The sequence below is a fragment of the Anopheles funestus genome, chromosome 3RL, assembly GCF_943734845.2.
Source record: "Anopheles funestus chromosome 3RL, idAnoFuneDA-416_04, whole genome shotgun sequence".
Lineage (NCBI taxonomy): Eukaryota > Metazoa > Arthropoda > Insecta > Diptera > Culicidae > Anopheles > Anopheles funestus.
Window position 1 is genome coordinate 83,557,038 of NC_064599.1, and position 23,128 is coordinate 83,580,165.

Genomic DNA, 23,128 nt, shown 5'->3' on the forward strand with positions numbered 1-23,128 from the left:
TTTTGTAGACAATGGATGGTAATAATGCATTTCTTTTATAAATATTTCTCAAAACAAATTGATGCAATTAGAAAAACATATTAGAATATTTGGATCATATTTATTTCTGATCTTTACACATGAAAGTATCGAAAATCGTTAATATTATTTTTTCATCCCTTATTCATTTTAGAATATCCTCAATAACCATCGAACGGCACCTACTTTACGCGAATTCCTAACACTGATGGCAATTTGTCACACAGTAATACCGGAAAAACAGCCTGGTGACAGTATGAATGATATTCAGTATCACGCTGCAAGCCCGGACGAACGGGCCCTGGTTTATGGTGCTAAAAAGTTCGGTTACGTGTTTTACACCCGCACGCCAACGTACGTCGAGATCGAAGCTCTGGGTGTGCAGGAACGGTTCGAGATACTTAATGTGCTGGAATTCACATCCACCCGTAAACGGATGTCGGTAATTGCCCGCAACTCCAAAAGCGAAATCAAACTGTATTGCAAAGGTGCAGATACTGTGATTTACGAGCGATTAGCACCGGACGGTGTAGCATATCGTGAGTCAACTTTGAGCCACCTGGAGGAGTTTGCCACCGAGGGTCTGCGAACGCTATGTTGTGCGGTATCCGACATTCCGGACGATGTGTATGAAGACTGGAAGCACACCTATCATAAAGCGTCGACATCTTTACAGTATCGGGAGCAAAAAGTAGAAGATGCAGCTAATCTGATTGAAACGAATCTACGACTCTTGGGGGCTACAGCGATCGAGGATAAGCTACAGGATGGTGTGCCAGAAACGATCGCTTCGTTGCTCGAGGCAAAAATCAATGTGTGGGTGTTAACCGGAGACAAGCAAGAAACGGCCATCAACATCGGTTACTCCTGTCAGCTGCTGTCCCATTCGATGGATTTGATTTTGTTAAATCAGGATTGTTTGGATGTACGTATGAACAATTTTAAAGCATGTTATTATATATTGTATATTTACACCTTTCTTATACATAACAGAACACGCGTAGCTGCATACTGGAGCACACTAGCAATGGTCGATTTGATAATATGGGCCGTAAAGATGCCGCACTGATAGTGGATGGCAAGACGCTTAAGTACGCACTGAGCTGTGATTTACGGCGCGACTTTCTGGATCTATGCATCACGTGTAAGGTCGTGATTTGTTGTCGTGTGTCACCAATTCAGAAAGCAGAAGTAGTGGAGCTTGTGACGACCAACACAAAATCGGTAACATTGGCTATCGGTGACGGTGCTAACGATGTGGCAATGATACAGAAAGCAAACGTCGGTGTCGGTATTTCGGGTGTGGAAGGTTTGCAAGCGGCCTGTGCGTCCGATTATTCGATTGCGCAGGTAGTTATTGTTGCTATTTGTCTAGCACTAAAGAAGGGTAAAGTAGCAACGATTAACATAATGTTTTTCTTAATCTTTGCAGTTCAGTTATCTTCGTAAGTTATTATTGGTGCATGGAGCCTGGAATTACAGTCGGATGTGCAAACTAATTCTGTACAGCTTTTACAAAAACATCTGCCTATACGTGATAGAGCTGTGGTTTGCTATGTACTCCGGATGGTAAGGATTTTGTAGCTAGTGGTGTACTGACTATTCAACAATAGCATTTGATTTCTTATTCTAATCTGTTAGGTCCGGTCAAATATTGTTCGAACGATGGACAATCGGCTTATACAACGTGTTTTTTACTGCGCTACCACCTTTTGCTATGGGGCTGTTCGATAAAGTAACATCGGCGGAACAGATGTTAAAGTATGATGAAAGAATAATTCGAAACAGAGATTAAGTTCTAACTAATTGCTTTCCTTTTCCCTTCACAGAGAACCAAGACTTTATGCACCGTCGCAAAATGCCAAACTATTTAATGTAAAAGTATTTTGGCGCTGTATTGTTAATGCATTGTGTCATTCAATGATACTGTTTTGGTTGTCGTACAAGATCTACGAGAAGGATGTGATTTGGAAAAACGGCCGAGACGGTGGCTATTTAGTGTTAGGCAACATAGTTTACACGGTGCGTTTAATCATTGAAGCATGTCGACAAGTGGATGATATTCTGACGTTTATTTTCCTTTCCTTTGCAGTACGTAGTCGTGACGGTGTGTTTGAAGGCCGGTCTTTTAACTAACTCTTGGACCTGGCTGACACATTGTTCCATCTGGGGTTCGATACTGCTTTGGTTTATATTTATATTCATTTACAGGTAGGATATATTGTTTTAAACCATGTTTTCTTTCATATCTTATTAATTTAATTTTTATTCAATTCTACACCCAAACCAAAGCAACATCTGGCCAGCATTACCAGTAGGCGCGGTGTTCACAGGCATGGACGACATGGTCTTCACGACGCCAGTGTTTTGGGGTGGTCTGTTACTTATACCAATTTCCGCGCTACTCTTTGATATTGCTTGGAAAGCGTAAGTTTTTAGTAATATTTTTATTCTAAAATGTTTGATTGCAATAATAGATATGTACCATTTACGACATCCAACAGAAAAAAAACAACTGAACTTAAGAATCTTTATGTGTTTCTTCTACAGGTTTAGAAACTCTCGAAAGGATAACATTCTAACACCACCAATGAAGGAATCCAGATCTTCGTAAGTATCCTTACGAACAGTTATGAAATCCGTTTACGAAATGATACAAAACATGCCAACATGAAAACCATTCCCTGTCCCATTGCTGTCGTGTTTCTCTTTTTCCACCGTGGCTCTGTTTCCTTCACCATGTCTGTTTGCTTTGACGTAATTTTATTTACTGATTCGATACTCATCATGCTAGCGTCAATTAACAAACAAGGTTTCAATCCATTCCCATGACAGTTCCATTTCCTATGTTAACCTTTCTTATATCAAATTACGGCTAGGAAGCTATTGGTTCAAAAATGTTTTCATCTTGTTTCTTATTTCTTACGAATATGAACCATACTTGTTCTGTACTATGAAAAGTGATTAGTTTCAAATAATTGAATACTAAAAAACGTTAGAAATGTAGTTTTTTTGGTTGCTGGTGATGAAATAATTCACACTTTATATTATTTAGCTTCTTAACTGTGGTCTTTTATTCTTCTTCATTTTTAATTTTGTATGTTTATCAAGTAGCATATTTTCGATTCTAAATCTTGTATTTTATTAATATTTTTATATCTCTTTGTTGTAATTTGGTAGAAGTAAAGATGTAGTATGTTATAATAAAAAAAGGTTATTTGCAAATTCATATCAAACAATTTGTCGCGTGGGGCGGCCTGGTGGTGTTTGTGATAAACTATGCCGGTTCCACGCGACAGGACCGGTTATCAAATCACACCCGGACTGTCCCCCCTCCAAGGACAGACTACCCGCCTGCGTGGTAAAAATAAGTCCCGATACGACCTGGCCGTTCTTAAGAAGCAAAAAAAAAAATTATGTCTAATATTTTGTCACATAAAATGAATTTTTTTCTCGTTTATTTTATTCCTCTCCTGTCAATCTTCTGTATTTTGTCAATAATATGAATTGTATGGCTAATTCTGCTTTTTCATATCGTACTTATCCTGCATTTGCATTTGTAGTTATCAATGTTTTGAACATTTTAATTTTTGTTTTGCTGTATACCATTTGTTTCACAATGATTGTTAATTCATTAAGATACTGTACTACTGTTGAATTTATGTGAACGTATACCTGTGTGCATTGTGTGAGTGTGGTATTGTATGAAGTTTAGAGGAATTACACCAAATTAGTGCTGTTTTTGTTTTGTGCCTTTATTCTACTACAAAGATATTCTCCATTATGATATGATACATTTTCCGAAAAATAATTCATTCTAAACATCATATATTTATACATGACTATCATTGCACAAGGCTTACATATCATGTAAGCGTAGTAATTTGTTTAGCTCCGTAGTCATAACCATTGGTCGTTATCAGATAACGTGGAGGGTTTTGTTGCAGAAATCAAAAACATAGAACATTCCGAGAAATCTTAATATTGTATCAATCACATCAATCGCACAATCATCACAGTACACATCAGGAGGAACGTACACATATACAGTTACAAAGTGAACCGGCATTGGATAATAATCCAACAAACATTGCATTTTGTTGCAAAAGGTTCTGGAAAAGCAATTCTTTAGAGGTATTTCAGATTCACTTAGCATAGCGTTCTACATAGTCTATATATTAGTGTAGTGTCTATATATAGTGAGTGTTTGTGATTCATGTCTGTGATGCAATATCACTTCAAAAAGTTAGAATTCAAAATGTATCAGTCATTAACAATGTACGTTACGACCACTGATTTAGGGTTTTTTTGGTTCAACTATTCAATATTCAGTATTCAGGATATAGAATACTAAAAAATAAAATTAGCACAAAAATTTTAAATCATACATTTTCTGCTATTTACTAAACGAAATAGGCAAAATTAATTTGCAAAAATATGTGGTCGGAACCTTTCAATAGTTTTTTTTATAGTATTTTTTGTTTCAATCCAGTGATAGTAATGGTTCTAACAGTAGCAAAAACTGTTGTGCAGTATCTCTCTAATGTAGTGTCAAAGATAGATTATGCTCAGGGTAATGAAATCATACTATTTGTTTTTATAAACTATGTTATGCGGCATTATCCTATATATTCTTACTTTCTGGCCTGATAATCAAATCCTTGAAGACAATTATTTTTAATTTCTTTATTGCATATTACAAAATTACGTCCTTCGTACGGTAGAACTATTAAGTTTATTAAAACGCCTTAAGAAAACAGCAATCTGAAATACTTTTTTAACACATGTTTTGTATCCCCTACGCCACTTTCTTTCTCACACCTTCCTACCGCAATTCACCCGTGTAGAAGCTTGTCGAAGATTCTCTCCTGGCGTAGACGTAACTCCGTGGCGCCGCTTGCGGCTTGGCATCAGAACAGTATTAGCATAACCGAGCTGCACATGTAGATATATTAAAACTTTGCCCAACGAGTACATGTTATTCCACAAGTCTTTATTATTGATGTCCCAAAATTAACACGAATTTTGAATTGACGGCCATTATTGCATAACAATAGCCCACCCACCTTAAAACACGAATATGGGAGTTCATGGTTAGTAGAAGTGAGCATTATTTGTTTTTTTGACTGAATAGAATGGCTAGAATTAAAGTATCCTAAACAATGAAATAATTGTAAACAGCTGAAGTCACAAAACACATTTGTCGTCCAAAAACATACAGTTTAAATGTTTAAAGTGTGACAGAGTTTAGTAGTGTTTGTGAAAATACGGAAAATCGGTTGAAAAATTGTTTTTATTTTTAAATAAGGAGTTATCAAGCAGTAACTCCCACTGGTGATCGATATTGCAACATGTTAACAACGTTTTTTTTCTGTCTAATTTGGATCATATGGTTTACTTCATCCGTATTAGTATTCTTCCTAATATTCCAAGTAATAAATCTTTAATACACATTAACACAGTCATAGGGACAAGGAAAATGGAACAGTGATTATCAACATCAACAACATAAAGCAACAATTATGCGGAAAACGGGTGAGATATTTAAGCGCCTCACGGGTGTGTATGGTCAGTAAAGCCGCAAAAAAACATTTGTCTGACATGATTTTTATTAAAGAACGCATGCCGGCGAACTTTACGATTTAATTAGAAATAGCTATGTATAGATTCATAACTATGATAAAGAATGGCGTTAATTTTGGGACACCCTTTTTGTAGCTAGGGGAAGAGTAGTTAGAGGAGGTGTAAGGCAAAAATATTGTGATACGTATATATTTTAACATATACAGGTGTAATGCAAGAATTCTATTTTTCCTTGTGAACTGTTAATTTCATCACACATTGAATAACTAATCTTATCGGTCGTAGAAATAGAAACATTATAATGAATGGTGGACCGAAATAAAACAAAACACGCGCAACATTTTCGGAAGCGATGAAGTAATATTACACTGCAATCCGTCCGTTGGCAGTAAAACTGCTTTTCTATTATTAATTCTGGTTAACATACCCCAATAGCTAGAGCTATATTTTCAGTTCCTTAAACCTCCGTATCCGTATTTATGTGTCATACTCTTCATTTACTAGTTACCTAGCCACCCGATCTCGTAACTCCCACATACTTACTAAATGGCTTTCTCCCTTTTTTCTCACAAACTGCGCACGTTTTAGAGCGCACCGTCTTGCTACAAATATACTATTTATTGTCTGCTACTAAAACACCCTTTCTCAGTCTAGATAACGCTAGAAAAGTGAGCAGAAGATGGTATTAAATATAATGATAGTAAGTAGGATATTTAGGATTACTGTATCTTTAAGGTAAACTTAAAAGTAAAATGGCAGATAATGAAGTGCAATAAGGATAGTTCATAATTATGTATAATGTGTTAAGCAACAGTTTCAAGGTATACTAGTTAGACACGAAGGAAAAACGAAGAAACAAACTAAAGCCCATTATAAATGCAATGGAAAACTTAAATGCCCTGGAAAAAAGGCAATCGGCATAAAAATAGCAGCCTACCTCATGCGCTTTAATTGTATTACCTATCTGTGTTATGTATGTGTGCTATCTAATGAAATCAAGCGGTGTGAGCGTATGTGTGTCCTGTGCTCATAAAACAAATGTTTCGTCTTTTCTGTCGGTTTGGTATACCGTCTTCAAATACTCTGGTTGTTTGGCTAATAGAATGAAAAAGCTGTAAGGTTTTTTGACATGCAACGTTGCGTGTAGCTTATGGTTAATGGTGTTTTATGTTTTATTAAATCAATGGGTAATACATATTAATTGTATTTTTAAAAAACGCCCATTAAATGTTTACAAAAAAAATCACTTGACGCTTCTGTACATGTACTCGTTCTATTGCGACAACGCGTTAATTTTTGGTGCTGGTGATACTCTTCTGCCGCTGTTTACGGATGATTGTGTTCCTTTAAAGCACTGTGGTTAATCGATTGAAACGTATGTGTATATTATCATCAATTGTCAATCTTCGCCAGCCTCAGCTAAATGCTATTCACTACACTTTACGCCGCTTATTCTTCAGCATCGTGCTGTAATCTTTGCAAATATGCTGATAACTCTACTGTCAATGTGCTGCTGTCAAGTTTATACTGTGTCCTGCCATTCATGCAGTGGCAGTAATGCTCTGCTATAAAAGATCAGCCGAAATGGCATTATGTTTTTACGTTTTATCTATCCCCACATTTACCAACACGAACATGTCATATATCACCAACCCGTGTGGTGCAACATTCCTTCCTTCAGTGAGACCGAAGCCTACCATATGGTGTCGCCCAGAAGCCGTGGACACGAGCGGTATGAAGAACTGGCATAGTGTAAGCTTCCAGATCCTTCGAGCGAGCTCCATCCCCTGTAATACTTGTGGATGAACAGGGCAGTAGTATTATATGTTAATTTACTATTATTTACAGTCCTACGTAAACTCATAACACACATGCTTAACACAGGCAGGTTTTGTTGAAAATGTGCATTTGTTCTTAATAAAACACAAAATGAAGGAATTTGTTGCATTTGTTCTTAATAAAACACCAAATGAAGGAATTATTGTAGTTAGAATTCAAATAGCAAAAGAAATAAAGGAAAGGAACCCTAATTGTACTTAAAAAGAGCATCAGCAATTCATTGATCAAATAAATTGATCTTTTGTAAAGATAACGCAATACACATTATTTGTTTTTAAAACATATTAAACTTGAAATGAGTGACAAAATAAAACAATAATACATTTCTTGGCCGGGTTAATTTAGTTTAGGGGTTTTAAACAATAAACCCTACGAAAGCTACTGTTAGCGTTAGGAAAATTTCCTCAAAGGAAAGCGGATTAGTATTAAGCTATTAGAAATGTTAGATAACGATATGGTGCTACATAATGGAAGTAAAGAATAATTTGTAACACATGGCACATTTTTTTATTACCCATTGTTTTAAATTACATTCACACATACTCCCTACTCGTATGCAAAAAAAAAACAAGCAAACAAACAAATTCACATACAAAATATGTAACAATTTTAATGCACCGTGTGTTGTCTTTAGGCATTGTAAAAGCATGTAGCTATTGTCTCACCAATTCGATGCAAGGAATATTTCCTCTTTTTTAATGTTCCTATGTCCATGTACCAAGCATTACCATGTATCCGAAATCGATTCACTTTACAACATTTTCAAACATATAAAACCGTGTGCGTGTTTAAGGCCTCTTGTGATGTTCTTTGTGGAATGTTTCTTTGTTTGTGTATTTTGATTTCTTTGCCGGCAATGTGTATTATAGATTTAATTTAAGCTTATATTGGCTTTACAATTGCAGTACTGTACCATTTTTTCATGTCTTATTTTCCTAATTGTGTTTTGAGTTTACCCAACTTAGTATTTTTATTTATTTTGAAGTGTCTTTATTTTGCTCTTTGGATTTATTTGGCTGTTATAATTTATCAAGTAGAGTAGATACTATACAAATATTAAGTTTTTGTATTTTGTAGTATTTTGTTTTACTTAGTATTGGTATACTTCAATTATCAGTACAACAAAACTCTAGAACAGAACATATTATAACATCCTCTATGCCACATGGAAACACCTTGCACAACCAGCTCCTTCCATCACAAGTTCCAATATTTCTACATCACTGCCGCACGGTAGAGTGACTCACCGTGTCCTCTAGGAATATTTAAAGTGCACAATGCCCTTAACAAACCAGTCTTAAATTTATCCAACTTCTTCTTCAGAACTATGCATGCCTTGGGATCGATTATACGGTGTAAGTAGCTCAACCATAGATTTGCAAATGCTGGCTGCATTCGCACACAGTAAAGTTCATTTATGGTGCACCAGTACCGAATACACGTTATCACCGCTCATGCTCAATAGACAAATTGAAAAACGTTTGTAGTATTTCTCGTAAACATATCCTGTGTTCATCACGCATTAGCACATGATTAATCAAAATACTACATAAATTATGCAAATCTTTATGAACTGTACACATAATCTAGATCAAAATCAACCAGTTTGCATATTATAAGAAATATGTGAAACAAAACTACACACTAAACCACCAGTGCAGTAAAACGGTTACTGTAAAAGAGGTGTAAACTCAAAACACTTGCTTGTGAACTTCAAAACCGAACACCGAGACGTACAACACTACACGGTCTTGCTTTGGCTTGAGCTGTTTTTGATTTGATTTTGGTTTTTTGATTTTTGTTGATTACTTCAACGATTTACCTAGATTTTGGTGTAATATTGTTGTGCTTTTGTCTGTTATTTGCGATGTTTGAAGTTCCAATAGATGTTGTGTTCAGCCATCAGTCGAATTTTCACATTTTCTAGTGAAACATCTAGTCCTTATTCCTGACACGGATAGATTTATAATTATAGTTTAGTTTTGTATTTGTACATATACTATGCCAGAAATACTTTCAAATATTTAACAAAATCAAATGTATGCTTTTCAAAATAATTTCAAACGCATCTGATTTAGTATTTTAAACTAACAGGTGTGTTCGTTTGGCTACAAACAGCATTTCATATAGGTAGTTTTGGTTTGTTACAGAGCAATTAATGTGTTTAGAGTCTTTTTTTTATTGAAGATACACGCGATTTTGTACTATTAATATATTGTTACTCCTTTACTCATTTTGCTTGGATTTAAATTACGATTTCATTAGTTTATTCATAGTGTTTCGAACTCCTTTTTGCACTAATACCATTTAATTTTTTTAATATATTTTTTTCGTAATAACTGTTAACAATTTGCCAGTTGCGAGGGTTTGTTGAATAATTTTGTTTAGCTCATTTTTAGTTTCGTAAATATCTGATTTTCTTGTTTTATCTACTCTTCGTTGGAAATGCAGAAAGGATATTTTCTCCCTCCGCGTTTTGATATATTGTGCCTCTTACCATGGTCACCCTTTTTTCCCCTTGTCTCTATATTTCACCCATTTTCCTGGCTACCTCGTCTTTCACCCACCAAACATTCAACACATTCCTTAAGCTTCTGTGGTGTTATTTTATTTGCCATGAAAAACCGAATTATTACAGATTAACCGAAACCGCACGGCTTCTGCGTAACGTACGACGGGTCTTCACCGGAAGATCACACACGACCGAAAATAAAGAACTTGAATTAAAGCGTGAGTATTTCAGCACCAAGTGGAAGAAAGCATAAGCTATTTTCATTCTTGAAAACAAAACTGCAAAACGAACAACAGTCCTCCTTTCCATTATGGCACGGGTGTGAGATGAAGAATGCGTATTTAAACTATCGAAACAAATAACAAGTGCAAAACAATTGCTTGAAATGTGGCTGAAATGTGACCAACAAAGTATATGGAAGCTTCTAATTATGATTTAATATTTGCTACTAAATTAAATGTGAAATTATTACTGAAAAAAGGCTCACCACTTTTGTTTACCGTAATAGCTTGCCCTAATTTTCCTGCATACTTACTTGCACTATTTTGATATGTTGAAATCTTTGTTTAAATTGTTGTTTATTTAGCCACATCAGATCCCTATTACTGGACGTAATTGACACACTCCAGTCCCTTTACCATGCAATTGTATAACACACAATTGTTAACGATGCTAAACACGCAAATACACTTTAAACTAATTTGAGTGGGTAAACCTTCTTACCTTATGTAATAACATTTTGTATATTACTTTACTATCCTAATATGTAGTCAAAAATAGACTAAATGTAAGGCACGAGTGCTCGGGAGAACAGTAAGGCCTATTTGTTGGTTACTTCTAGTGAACCACCAGGCGGCTCCATCGCAGAAACACTTTTTACTTTAGATCGAATTATGGGTGTAAATTCCTGATAGTTTACTGTGTTGTGTTCTAGTCAGCACTTGTTTTTCTACTGGCGTATATTTTCCATCGACAAATGTTTTCCGGAGAAATCCGTCGTGCTTACCTCGCACCCTCGTAATTACCTCATCACCTCACAATGTGTGATTTATATTCTTTCACCTTCCATAGGGTAACATTATGGTTTCAAATGTCGGAAACCAACGGTGTGTTCCATTCACTCAAACCCTCTCTGTAACCCTTTTGTGAATGACCTGAATTCAAGAGAGAGAAAGAGAAAGAATGTTGGACAATATAGCTTAATAATTTAACTCACGATCAAGGCGGCTATCAGAATCAGTGAACAATAAAACGGACCTCACGGTGCATGGGTGATGGATCTTGGGTTTTCAAACCTGCATGTTGACTTGCTCACCATGTAACTGCCTATTATTATCAACATGTATTCACAAATGTGTACCCCCAACCATTCTCTTAGTCACCGAGTCCTTTGAATAAAAAGGCAACGTGAGCTTGAGTTTGTTTTATCTGTTCCGTAAGGGTTGGGAAAATCAATGTTTTCACTGGCGTCTAATAATCCACACACTAAATCGTGAAGAAGCGTGTGCACCACTAGCTGCTCTCAACGGATCAATGAATGCGGCAGTAATATTCTAACAAATGTCGTACAGTCAGGTCGGGGTCATTCAATTAATTTTACCGCCAGTCACACGTCGAACAATCGCCCTAGAGCGCATTAATTAATAATTAAAACACAAAATGTCACCTGTGGAAGGTAAATATTGACTATTGAACGGAACCTATCAAGAGGTACCGAAGAACTGGACATGAGGGTGGAAAGCACTCGAACAAATGAGAATTTTAGTTTCGAAAAGATTGTTTACCAACGAAATAATTCTAGAAATGTTTTGCGAAGGTTTGCATTCGCTTTCACCGCTTTAAGATCGCTTTCTAAAACTGCTTCCATGTTTATGTGTTCATTAAAAGTGGTGCTGGGAATATTTTGCTCTTCGTTATTTGTTTTATATCGTTTTTTTTTTAAATAATTCTAACCAATGTTGCATACTATTTGCATAAGCACAAATAATCCTTCACACAAATAAGTGCCAGTTCCATCACATGACAAAGACGACAACAGTACAGATACGAATAGAAACTGTACCAACGAAACAATAACATAAAACAATACACAATCACTGGACGACTACTCACGTACATAACGCTTGCGAACATTTGCTTAAACTCCCCGCTTGCCCACGTGTTATCGTCGAAATCCAACTGATGTGTTTCTTTCCCTACAACCCAGACGGATATGCCTTCTCGCAGGAAGAGGGTGGTTCGGTGACGCAAACGGACGTCATCCGAGCGTACGACACGAACCTGCCAAAGCCGGACGGAAATTGAGTGTGTCGCGGGTGCGCATACTGCTACGACAGCTACTATACCGTTTACTAAGGAAGCGCTTCTTCCGGTCACTTCCGCAACCGTACCATCGGTTCCGCTGCCGACGACCGGAAAACCGGTCAGTTGCGTCCACGTTCGCTGTATCGGTGTAACGAAGTATATGGGGTAGATGTACAATAGCATCAGGAGGATGGTGTCGTTTTTTGGCCAAATTAGGATCACATCTCAGTAAGAAACTAAAAAGAAATTAAATGAAATATAAGAAGAGAAAAAATCGAAAAAATAAAACACTATTTACAAACACGATGTTACATTACACACGCACACACTCACTTCTTGAAGCCAATATGGAGGAAATAGCAACACATGTTAAAAAGAACATAAGTCAAACTTCTATTTTTCCAATCGTTGGATACAGTACATCGGCGAACAATTTGCATTATAGATAAGTTATGTAAAATGCGCATGTTTGTGTTTCTGTGTTGATCGGTAACGAAGTTTCATCGATCACAGTGTCTGTTGGACTAACACTAAAGATAACTAAATAACACACAAACGAATCTATTCGTTAGCTTTAAGACACAGGGTACATCTAGTATATAAAAGGATAGATTTTAGAAGACGTTGTATCGTTTCGCTAGGTGAGGAAAACAAACACATGGCAATGAAAAGACTAAGCTGGTTAAATTTTTAAAAAAACTACGTTTGCCAGTTATGCTGAAGTTTTTCAATGTTTATTAAACTAACCATCTCTTTTGGATTTTCAGTTTCTTTTTTCGCAACCTCCGTTATAATATTGTTTGTTGTAATGTTCGCTCGATTCTTATAAAGTATTATCTTTATTTTTCTTATGCATCGTTTTTTATTTGTTTTAGTACTATTGTTGAAATAGATTTTCTTTCCAGAATATGAAAGTTTGCTTAAACGCTCAAGGACTCTTTTCGATATGTTATCTGTCCATTTTATTTTCATGACAGGCATTTAACGACACTCTACAATAGTCTTATTATCATGACTATTTTTCAAGAAATTTATTATCAATCCCACCTTTAACATAATGACATATCAGCTTGCTCCATAATTTGATATCTGATTCAATGATATGTGTATTTCCATTTGATATGTTCGTCTCCTTCAATTAAAAAAAATAATCGATGCGGTATGGTTCGATGTCTAGCTTAAACGAATTGCAAATTAAATTGCATGGATTTGAATGGAACTTTAATGATACTTCAGTGTCCTTTTTTCACGTGTTGTGAGCTAGTGTGCGTAAGATGCAAACATAATAAAACGATAGTATTACGGTAATTTATTTTTCTCTCTTTAACATAAACTAACGAAAAGACAAATCGTACTCGATGTATCTAAAAGCGGTAACTAAATGAAGGTATATTATGCTAACAAAAATTCAAGGAAGTCAACGCAACCAAAAGAACGCGAAGAATATAGAAATGATTCCAGCCCTCAAAGTCACAACTCTACCCCGAATTGTCTTTATTCAGCAATAAAAGTTAACAAAGTACGTATGAACGTGTTTCAGTTTATATGATAAAATATAACCTATTGCAGTTCTAAGCTGTGATGGAACACAACATTTAATCAGTAGAACAGAGGCAAAGTACGCTGCTGTAAACTTAAGTAACAAACTAAATCTACATGCAAAATAAAAAAAAAACACTTTTTCAATAAGTTTGCTACGAAAATAATTCATAGAATTGATTACAGTTTCTTTCAACAATAAAACTAACAATAGAACAAATTGACAGTAAAAAAAATCTACTATAGTATCATAAAACTAGCAAGTGGCCAGTGTAATCAGTGAAAGCTTTTAGGAACTAAACCAGGACACAATAGTCCGCATAAAATCACCAGATTATAGGCAAGCTTTCCGTGAGATGATAACGTGGCAAATAAGAACAGTGTTACATACAAACTTATCTACCAAAGACCAAAGAAGGTGACCATGTGTTGGCTCTGAATACCATACTAAAACTGTGAACTTATTCTCTAATCCGTGACAGTGAACAGTGTTTGCAGAAATAAAGGAAAACAATCACAAATTCTATCTATTTTTTTGTGAAACATAACTTGTTTTATTACGCTCTTTGTGAATGAATTTTTAGTCATCGTAATTGCCGCAAAACTACCAGTTTTCTGTGCAAAGTAAGTTTAGCCTTTAGTTAGTTTAGTAAGTTTAGTTTAGAATAAGAATTTTCGGACCTATGCTGCAGAGAGTGGAATCTTTATATCCGAACGGGAATCATCCTTTAAACGGGAACCTTGACCATTAACGGATCTGGACAAACGCAAATGCACAACTATTTCCTGTGCACTAGCAGAACGCAGGATGGAACGCGTAAGTCTTATTCTTATCAATCTTTTATTTCGTCTCTCCGGAGAGCGAATAGTGTGCGAGAGATACGATCGGACGGCCGCTTCGCCAATTATGGTTGTGTTGGTGTGTTGTGATAACGAAGCAGAAGAGTAGATCAGTATCGATCGGACCGTCATACATTACAGTTATTAAAGCTTTCGGGAATTCGGCGTCCTTCCTTAGTACATAGAAAATATTATCAAGAGTTGTATTTTAGTGCCAAAAAGTTATCCTTGAGGATCTTATTACATAAAAACAATGGTTTGTACATTAATTCCTGTGTTAATGTGACGTTAAACAGTGAAAATTTGATTTGTACGTGTTCCAATTGTTCCGAAGCGTCGGCTTGGGTTTGTGTCAGCGTATGCTGCCGCGATACTTGTTAGTAAGTGTAAATGAAAGAAGAATGCCCCTGTGTAGTAGTGAAGGGGCCCGAAAATCACGAACCTTATTGCCACCGAAGCAAATCCTTTCGGGAATTCAAAATTTAATCTCTTTATGATTGAATCTATCGCTCTAGATTGCACAAAACCGATAAAGCTTGATAAATGATCAAGCAAAGCGCGATGGCAAAGCCATCAATGTAATTTTTGGAGTATCGTGGTGATCGTGGTTAAGCGATAACTCGATTTTTTTTAAATCTTGCGCTTACCTGCGTATGAAATGTATGTTCTTGCGTTCTTACTCCATCGTTGAACTCATCATTGTGGTCAGCGCATCGTGACTCTAAGGAAATTAACAATTAGTGCTATAACTAAGCTTGTATATTATTTGCATTTTTGTTGTGCAGTACATTTTATCAACAAGTTTTGTCATAAACCATGGCATAAACGTTTTAATGAAAAAAGTGATGTCGTTTTCTCAATGAGCTTATTGCTCATACGTGTATTGAAAAATGTGGCCTATGTAGGCGAGTGTGGTGTTTTAAATGTGCCAAAGCGCTTTGAAGTGTGGAAGAAAAAGCCAGTTTACCAAAGCAAAGTGGGCTCGAAGATGCACGTTTATCTTCCGAAGCAAATGCTTTCCTGTGGTTTATGAATGTAAAGTGTCCTGCGTACAAACTATCGTTTATCCTGGTAAGTAAACCACATTCAATCAGAAATATCGGAACTAATATTTTTACTAGAAGCAGTTGAAAAGACACTTGGCAACTGTGAGTTTATAACATTGTGCGGCGAGACAAAATGTCTTGAACAAATTTATTGTTGATTCGTGGTGATTCACCTTCAATTGATTTTAAATTTCTAAATTCTCAACCCGACACAATAAACAGATCGCTGTACTTGACATTGCAGTTTGACATTTTTCGTGTCATATTTTTTCCTGTCAAATTGGTCGTGCTTTTTGTCGTATAATTTCTTCTCGATCACTGTAGGCGCCTTTCGGATATATTCCCGCAAATTCTCTAAAAAGTATAACATCCTTCCTAAAGATGAGAATTCCACTGGGACGTAAACAAGCCGAACAGGCCGCACAATGGTAAGAAAATGTTACTGTGTGGGCGAAAGCGAACTATATTTGTTCTTATGGCTCGCTCCCATTATGTAAGCTTGTGTTTTGAATGTTCGTCGTCCTTGAACCTTGAATATAGAGCACATCCTTGTGGAAATCGTCTGACTAACTGTTCTCGTTGGTTATAGGGCCTCGTCTGCAGCCGGGTACGGAGCAGCTGCCGCTCTAGTCGGTTGCTATTTGACCGACTGGAAGGTGATCGTGTCCTACATCCCCTTCTACGGAGGAAAGTTCGACAAAAAGGACTAGGTCGGTCGGACGCTCCCGACGTTCCCGATCGATTGGCTTTAAATTGGTTATAGCAAAATTTACCATCCCGCTTCCGTGGACATGGACGAATCCGGAGAGGCTGTAATGTGTGCGACTGTTAGTGTGATCAACCACCTTTTCGTGTACACCACCAACAAATTCGAAGTTCAATAAGAGTCCACTAAGGAACGAATACCAAAATCGGTTTCTAGGCTCGCAAGCATTGCTATCGATTTATTCACACCTTTTTTGAGAACGTGATAAGGATGTATACCATTTCTTCCTATTTCTCACTGTTGTAGTTTTAGTTTCATGCGATGTGCACTACAAAAAAAAAGGAATGGAAATGTTAGCGAAACCCAGCGAATGAAGATAACAGACAGTTTACCTTTCTTCCTGTTCCTTCTGTCGCTTTTGCTGTTCCAATTCGGCAAAATGCATCCGCTTCCGGTGACAGTAGTAATTGCTTTTGGAGGTGAACCGGCGCGAACAAAATTCGCACGAGTACTTTTGGTTCTTCTGATGTTGGGCCAAATGTTCCCGGAGATTACTCCTTAGTTTAAAACACTTACCACAGGTTGTACATTCGAATGGTTTGTGGTCCGTGTGTTGGACGCGCTGATGGTTCTGTAAGCTCTGCATGTTAACCGTAGTGTAGTCGCATTTATCGCATCTATGGCGCACCTGGGAGTGTTGCAGCATGTGCTTACGAAGGCAGAGTTTGTTTTTGAGCCACTTCCCACAGTGCTCACATTGAACCTGATGCAACACCTTAGGCTGATGCGTAGTAAGATGGTAGTTGAGGTTACTCTTGGATATGAACGTTTTACCACACGTTTCGCAAATTGTGCAATTGCTGCTACCATCCGTTTTATGTGATTCGGCAATGTGTTCCGCCAGCTTTCCGCCGGAACGGAATGCACGTCCGCAGCTATAACACAGATGGTAGACACACTTTTCTTCATTTTCCTCCCGGTGTGTGGATGCGTGGATTAAAAGCGCACTAACATAGCCAAAGCGGCGTGGGCATAGTTTACATTTGTACGGTTTTTCTTCCTCCGGGAGATGATTCTGCATGTGAGACTTAAGTATACGTGGTGTTGTCATCATCTTCTTGCATATCGGACACCTAAAAAATGATTAGAATCGCGGTGATTTCAATGAGAGCAAAATCTCACGTGAATGATCGCTTTACACTTACTCGAATGCTTCCGGTTGTACATGCCTTGCCAAGTGCATCGCCATGAGCGATTTCTTTTCCATCTTCTTGCCACAGCAGTTAATAAAACCCTGCTCTCCGTGTACCTGCCGGTGATGTTTGAATAGTTCTTCAATTGTGATCCAGTTTTGCTGCTGGCACAGTTCGCAATCTAATCCGTAATAAGCGGCTAAACATTTGTCCAACTCCTCCCCATGGACAATCATTGTTCCGTTCCGAATCATCTGTGGAAATTGATAATCATTCACCCGAATGACAATACCAGATTCTCCGTCCTGGGTAGTTATACTAGTGAAATCCTTGCATTGTGCTGGCTCTTCTTGTATCGCGGCGTTAGAATCATCATCCGGAGGTAACACATCACGGATGATATGTTCTGTTGCGTGGCCATCATTGCTTCTTACTGAGACAACATCATACATTGGTTCATCTTCAATTTCTATTACTTCTTCCTCATATTCTTCGTTTGCCATTTGCGTTACAAGTTTCGTTTTCTGTGCCTCATCGTACGAAGGAGGGCTCGATCGGGATTCAATTACATCGTTTATAAATTCAAAGCTTTTCCTATTTTCGAGTACCGATTCTGATTGATAGACGATAAAGTTCGAATTATCACGCACATTTGCCAAGATGGCTTGGTTTTGTTCCACCAGTTGTACGAACGAATGAATGTACTCTACCGTGTGCCAGCACTTCAGGCAGATATGTTTCGGAAGTTGTTCATCTTCTTTGACCTGCAAAATTGAATAAATCCTACGCAGTCAATTATACGGAAGCGATACTCCAGAATTATTAAGACGTTACCGAGAGATTTAAATGCTCGAGCAACATGTTACTCATGTGTGCTTTTTGCCCTCGCGAGCCAAATATTGAAACCATAAAGTCAGCATTATGTAAACAAAGACGACATTTTAAACAGTTCTCGGTGGATTCTACTACAGTTTCTTCCATGTTTGTTACATAAACCGAAAAATATCACAAACTACAAGCACAAGAATTATTCCAGGATTTCTCGTTCCATCTTTGCGTGATTGTGTTTGCAAACGTTTGATGCAATTTTGTTTGTTTACTTTTCACGAGATGACACTTGAATAAGAGCAGACCGTTTGAAATCATGATCAGATTTATATTTTCCAAAATTAGGCACAAAACGCAACGGAATCACACTGATGGTTGAAAAAATCTGAAATGTTTTAAAATACATTTTATGCGTAATAGTATTTTCAAAACCTGTTTCAATTCCAATCTGAAAAAAGACTCATAGACAATTCAATATGGCAGATGAATTACAACATGATCGAACCTGGCAGCTAATAGATAGCTGTCAGATTAAAAAGCCAGCTCAAAAATTTGTTAAAGTAAAAAATACGCACACCGAAGCACACACGTCGCTCGGTCAGTGCAATCAAGAATTATTCCAAATATTTCCAGTTCGAAGCTACAGAAACACGAAGTTCTGCATAAGGGTGGTTAAAAGTTTAATGGATAACAACACTCAACTCACAAAAGGATATATGCTGTTAGCGTTCCGAGAGCAGCAAGAAGTGCACCGTTCCTTTCTCGCGGTTTTTTTGTAGGCGTTTTGTGAACTGTGATGCAGTGAATTTGCCATGAGCATTTTGGAATGCGTTTAATTGTCGAGCTTAACACAGTTAGTTAAAGTAAGCATAAAAAGATCGCACCCGTTTGTACGTTCAGTAGCTGTTGCAATCTACCACAGCAGCCCCAATCGCGAACAAGAAAATGGGTCGTTCCATCAGCATAATGCACATTCCAGGCTAATTATGCTAAGCAAAAAGTCACCCCCGCTCGCACGCTCGCCCGTGTACTGGCATCATGATGATGTATCGGTCGAGGAAGTACAAGCTCGGTAGGTAAATATTTACTATTTCCGCGGTTACAATCGTTACTCAAAGATTGCCGAAATAAAGCCTTCGAAGTGGTGCTGCGTCTGGATACGCCTGCCTGGCCTTGTCGTAAAATTCTGAAGAGCAACAAGGTGGGAAAAAGAGTGATTCTATTTTACTTTGCTGCGATGACCGACCACGCAATGCAATCAATCGATATGTAAGAGTGGCATAAGTGAGATGAAAATATTATGTGCAATCAGTGATAGTAGATAAGCTTAAGTGAAAGCATTGTCCCGTCCGCCGACTAATGCTGGTGATTGTTGTTCTAAGTGACGGGCCTTTTTTCGCGAAAAAAAAGGAAGCTATGTGCGCAATGTAAGGGGAAAGCAATCCTGTAAGTTACAAAGAGTAAAGGGCAGTACAACAAGAAGTCTATTCTGCATCCACAAAGAAGAGTACTTCCAAGAATTTCGAGTGCCCGCTAGATCCCGTTTAAAGTGCGTGGTTGCTTGTGTGTGTGTGTGTTTATGCGTCTGTGGTGAGGCTGTTAAAAGGGCCCAGAAAAGAAAGGGCGCCCGTGTGAAGCAGTGGCAGCAAGTGCGTGCGTGAGATAGTGTGCGTGCGTCTGTGTACGGGACGACGAAGGAAAGGAAACAGAAAGACGTCCCAACATGGACGAACGGTTGCTGAACGATCTGCTGGAATGTTCCGTTTGCCTGGAACGGTTGGATTCTTCCTCGAAAGTGCTTCCCTGTCAGCATACCTTCTGCCGGAAATGTCTCGAGGTACGTACGTTAATGCAGCACTTTCCTCTACTATTGCTTTCACATAAAATGCCGGTCAAAGGCTGCCGGAAAAAAACCCTGTATCAATTTCAGTTTTAGGTAGATGGATCAGTTTAAATCGCACTACGTTTGTGAAATAATAAATGATAAAAAGGGGGATTAAAATGATGATTCCCGCAAGGATCAACCGTGAGATTTCAGTGTAACCGCGGCGTGATTTGCGTACGAAAATTGTTTCAGAAACGGTCCACCGTAGTTCGTAATATTTGGCATGTCATAGTCATACCAAGAGCGGAAGAGAGAACGTCCAATAGCACAGTGGTTATTGTTGCTACACGAACGAAGAGTGCGAAGAATTTGCAGAGCAACCTGAGATGGGGGGGGGGGGGGGGGGGGGGGCAGAGCTCATTTGCGATGCTGGAATTTTGATGTATATCTCCGGTTTTGATACAATCACACACCCACCCGGACCCTCCCATCCCGTTTCGGTAAGGTCGTCTTGACGACCCCGCCAGCAAGCGGAGCCTGAGAAATCTTGGGATCGACCACAGAACCAAAAGATCTGAGAAAGAATCTCTGCACACAAACACATACAAAAGGTTCGCTTGTCGCGGAAAGGCGCACATTACCAACGCAACCCCAACATTACCTACATTGCCAGCTCGCTATATTTGAACGTTACTTCTCACACCCCTTTCGCGATCGGTGCCTGTGACTTGAGGAGAAGAGATCTTGAAGATGGTACGTCGATCGTGATAATGCTGTTTTCCTTTGCCTTTTGTGAATGGGCATTTCATTTTAATAATACCCATACATATCCATAAAGGTGATGAAGGGCAGGTTTGCCGGCACCGACGAATACAAACTTATACAAACACGCTCTTCGATGTGTTTCTCCACAAAAGAAAATTCTTACGGTGTCGAGAAGTGGGAGGATGGTAGTTTACTTTACTTATAAAATATTCTGCCCGGAAGTTGAATATTTGATCGGTTACCATCCCATCTGATACGAATCGGCTTTTACCGATAATTGTGGCGATCACGGTGTGTGTGTGTGTGTGTTTTTATTTTTATTTGTTTTCGTCTTGTGAATTTTAGAGGAGCAAGAAAAGGTGATTAAGATTCTCTTTCTTCTACCATCTTCAGGTTGAAGGGTGTTGCTTGAGGTTACCAAAGTTGAGGTACAACAAAAAATACGCGATGAAGCAAGCACAATTATTAAGTCGATGAAATCAAATGCGAAAGGATTTGATCTTTTCAGTTTCTTTCGCTTCGTTTCCGTTTGCCCGTGCGATCGAATAAAAAATATCACTCGAGCGATGGACCCATGTTTCTAAAAATATCCACTGGTTATTCATATTGTTGCTGATTGCTAAATACTTTCATCCTGCGTATGATGAACATGAGCTTTTGATGAGTGAAGCAGGATTTCCTTCCTAGAATTCAAATCCTGTGCTGTATTAAAGCAGCATTACAGAATGATTCTGAGATTCTGAACGGTTTGCAGCTATTACAACATTAAGATCTTGAGGTTCTTCAACAAATACTTGACCGTTTTCAACATAAAGTGGAACTTGATTTTGTATCCTTTGGCGACAGCCGATGGCCATGTCAAATTTCAATATCAATTCTCAATGTAGAAGAAGAGAAGTTTTTTTGTTTTATTACTCGTTATATGTAAATACTTAGCGTGGTGTTAAAGTGTAGCATATATTTTAATATTCCACGCAAAAAGTATACAACCACTGCTTAATGTACAGTTAAAAGGTACTTCCCAACAGAGACCACCTGCCGTACAAAATATTGATTAATTTTAAATTTACTTTACACCTCCCTCTCGCGGACGCGCTATCTTTTTATTCCATTCCAATGATTCAATCAAACCTTTTCGGTGGTTCGAATTTCGCACCTTCGCACCGTGGTTCGTTTTATCTATGCATGTCACAAAAATCGTCTGCCAAAAATACATATCTCTCTACACCCCTCCATGCCTCCATTTCCCTGCTGATGCTTCTTTCCTCTTTGCGAAGGAAGCTCTGTTCGGGGTCTTAATCTCATATCCCCACATTCAAATCCGGTCTCTGATCCCGTCTCTGAGCTGTTGCCGTTCGGTCGCGTTCAATTTATCCGGTGCGAGTTCCTGTACACGAACTCGGCTAAAGATGTTTTTTTTTGTTCTTTCTTTTTTGGAGAGGTTTATTTTGCCTTCTCTTAACCGTTCCAAAACACACTCATATACGAATGCCCCGACACAGCGTTTCGACGGGTTAAGGAATGCTGTAAAATGCTCTAACCATCAGTGCGTGTGCTGTTGTGGTTGGTTTCGGTCCCTGTTTGCCTATGAATAATGCTAATCGGGGGTATATTTTTCAGCGCAAACGGCCAAGCTGTGTTGACCGTCAAGCTTCGTGATGGAGGGGAATAAGAAAGACGAGGGAAAGCGTCTTAGCTACACATTTAACATGTACTTGAGAAAATTGTTCCCAAACGAAGTGAGCAGAGAGAAGAAGAGATGTAGCCGATCGCTCCTAGTCGAGAAAAGTGATCCTCGCGGACGGGAAACACATTCCGGAGGTGAAAAATGACCAACCTTCGATGAATGGGTGTACGTGGTCGGGTTATTGTTGTTGTCCATAATTGCAACGACTGCACTCCCAAATTGGTTCGATGCTAATTGTTGACCAATCATTATTTAGTTATGGCTGAATGCAGCAAGCGTATTCGAACTGTGTTCTGCTTTTGCTTCTGCTGCTGCTGGTGGATGTAATTGGAACAGAAATTTGACGCACCTTTGACGCTTTTCCTCCGGCAAAATGTATTGCATTTGGTGTGTTGGTAACATGGTTCAGAAAGGTTACGGTCTAAGAGCAAACTCGGTTTACT

General features: G+C 38.1%; 3 protein-coding genes across 26 annotated transcripts in view; 2 read left to right on the forward strand and 1 right to left on the reverse strand.

Annotated features, from left to right (window-relative positions):
• LOC125770600 (probable phospholipid-transporting ATPase IA) overlaps positions 1–23,128 on the forward strand; it is a 61,222-nt gene that overhangs the window by 35,086 nt on the left and 3,008 nt on the right. For 18 of the 24 annotated variants that reach the window (XM_049440387.1, XM_049440388.1, XM_049440403.1 and 15 more), the window contains 9 exons: positions 173–943; positions 1,012–1,368; positions 1,451–1,587; positions 1,660–1,779; positions 1,848–2,040; positions 2,111–2,229; positions 2,311–2,445; positions 2,569–2,628; positions 12,159–14,321. In XM_049440387.1, coding sequence (XP_049296344.1) covers positions 173–943; positions 1,012–1,368; positions 1,451–1,587; positions 1,660–1,779; positions 1,848–2,040; positions 2,111–2,229; positions 2,311–2,445; positions 2,569–2,628; positions 12,159–12,408 — 2,142 coding nt within the window. In that variant the 3' untranslated portion in view covers positions 12,409–14,321. Of the gene's footprint in view, positions 1–172; positions 944–1,011; positions 1,369–1,450; positions 1,588–1,659; positions 1,780–1,847; positions 2,041–2,110; positions 2,230–2,310; positions 2,446–2,568; positions 2,629–4,865; positions 7,941–8,763; positions 8,796–10,078; positions 10,171–12,158; positions 14,322–23,128 lie in introns of those variants that run through there. The other 6 variants (XM_049440383.1, XM_049440386.1, XM_049440382.1 and 3 more) reach the window with 6 other exon arrangements.
• Positions 15,950–16,611, forward strand: LOC125770605 (uncharacterized). Its single transcript, XM_049440408.1, has 2 exons — positions 15,950–16,109; positions 16,271–16,611. The coding sequence occupies exons 1-2, from the start codon at positions 16,063–16,065 to the stop codon at positions 16,389–16,391; spliced, it is 168 nt and encodes a 55-aa protein (XP_049296365.1). The 5' UTR covers positions 15,950–16,062; the 3' UTR covers positions 16,392–16,611.
• Positions 16,597–19,074, reverse strand: LOC125770603 (transcription factor grauzone-like). Its single transcript, XM_049440406.1, has 4 exons — positions 18,415–19,074; positions 17,593–18,344; positions 16,780–17,520; positions 16,597–16,715 (listed from the first exon to the last, which is right to left on the reverse strand). The coding sequence occupies exons 1-4, from the start codon at positions 18,559–18,561 to the stop codon at positions 16,682–16,684; spliced, it is 1,674 nt and encodes a 557-aa protein (XP_049296363.1). The 5' UTR covers positions 18,562–19,074; the 3' UTR covers positions 16,597–16,681.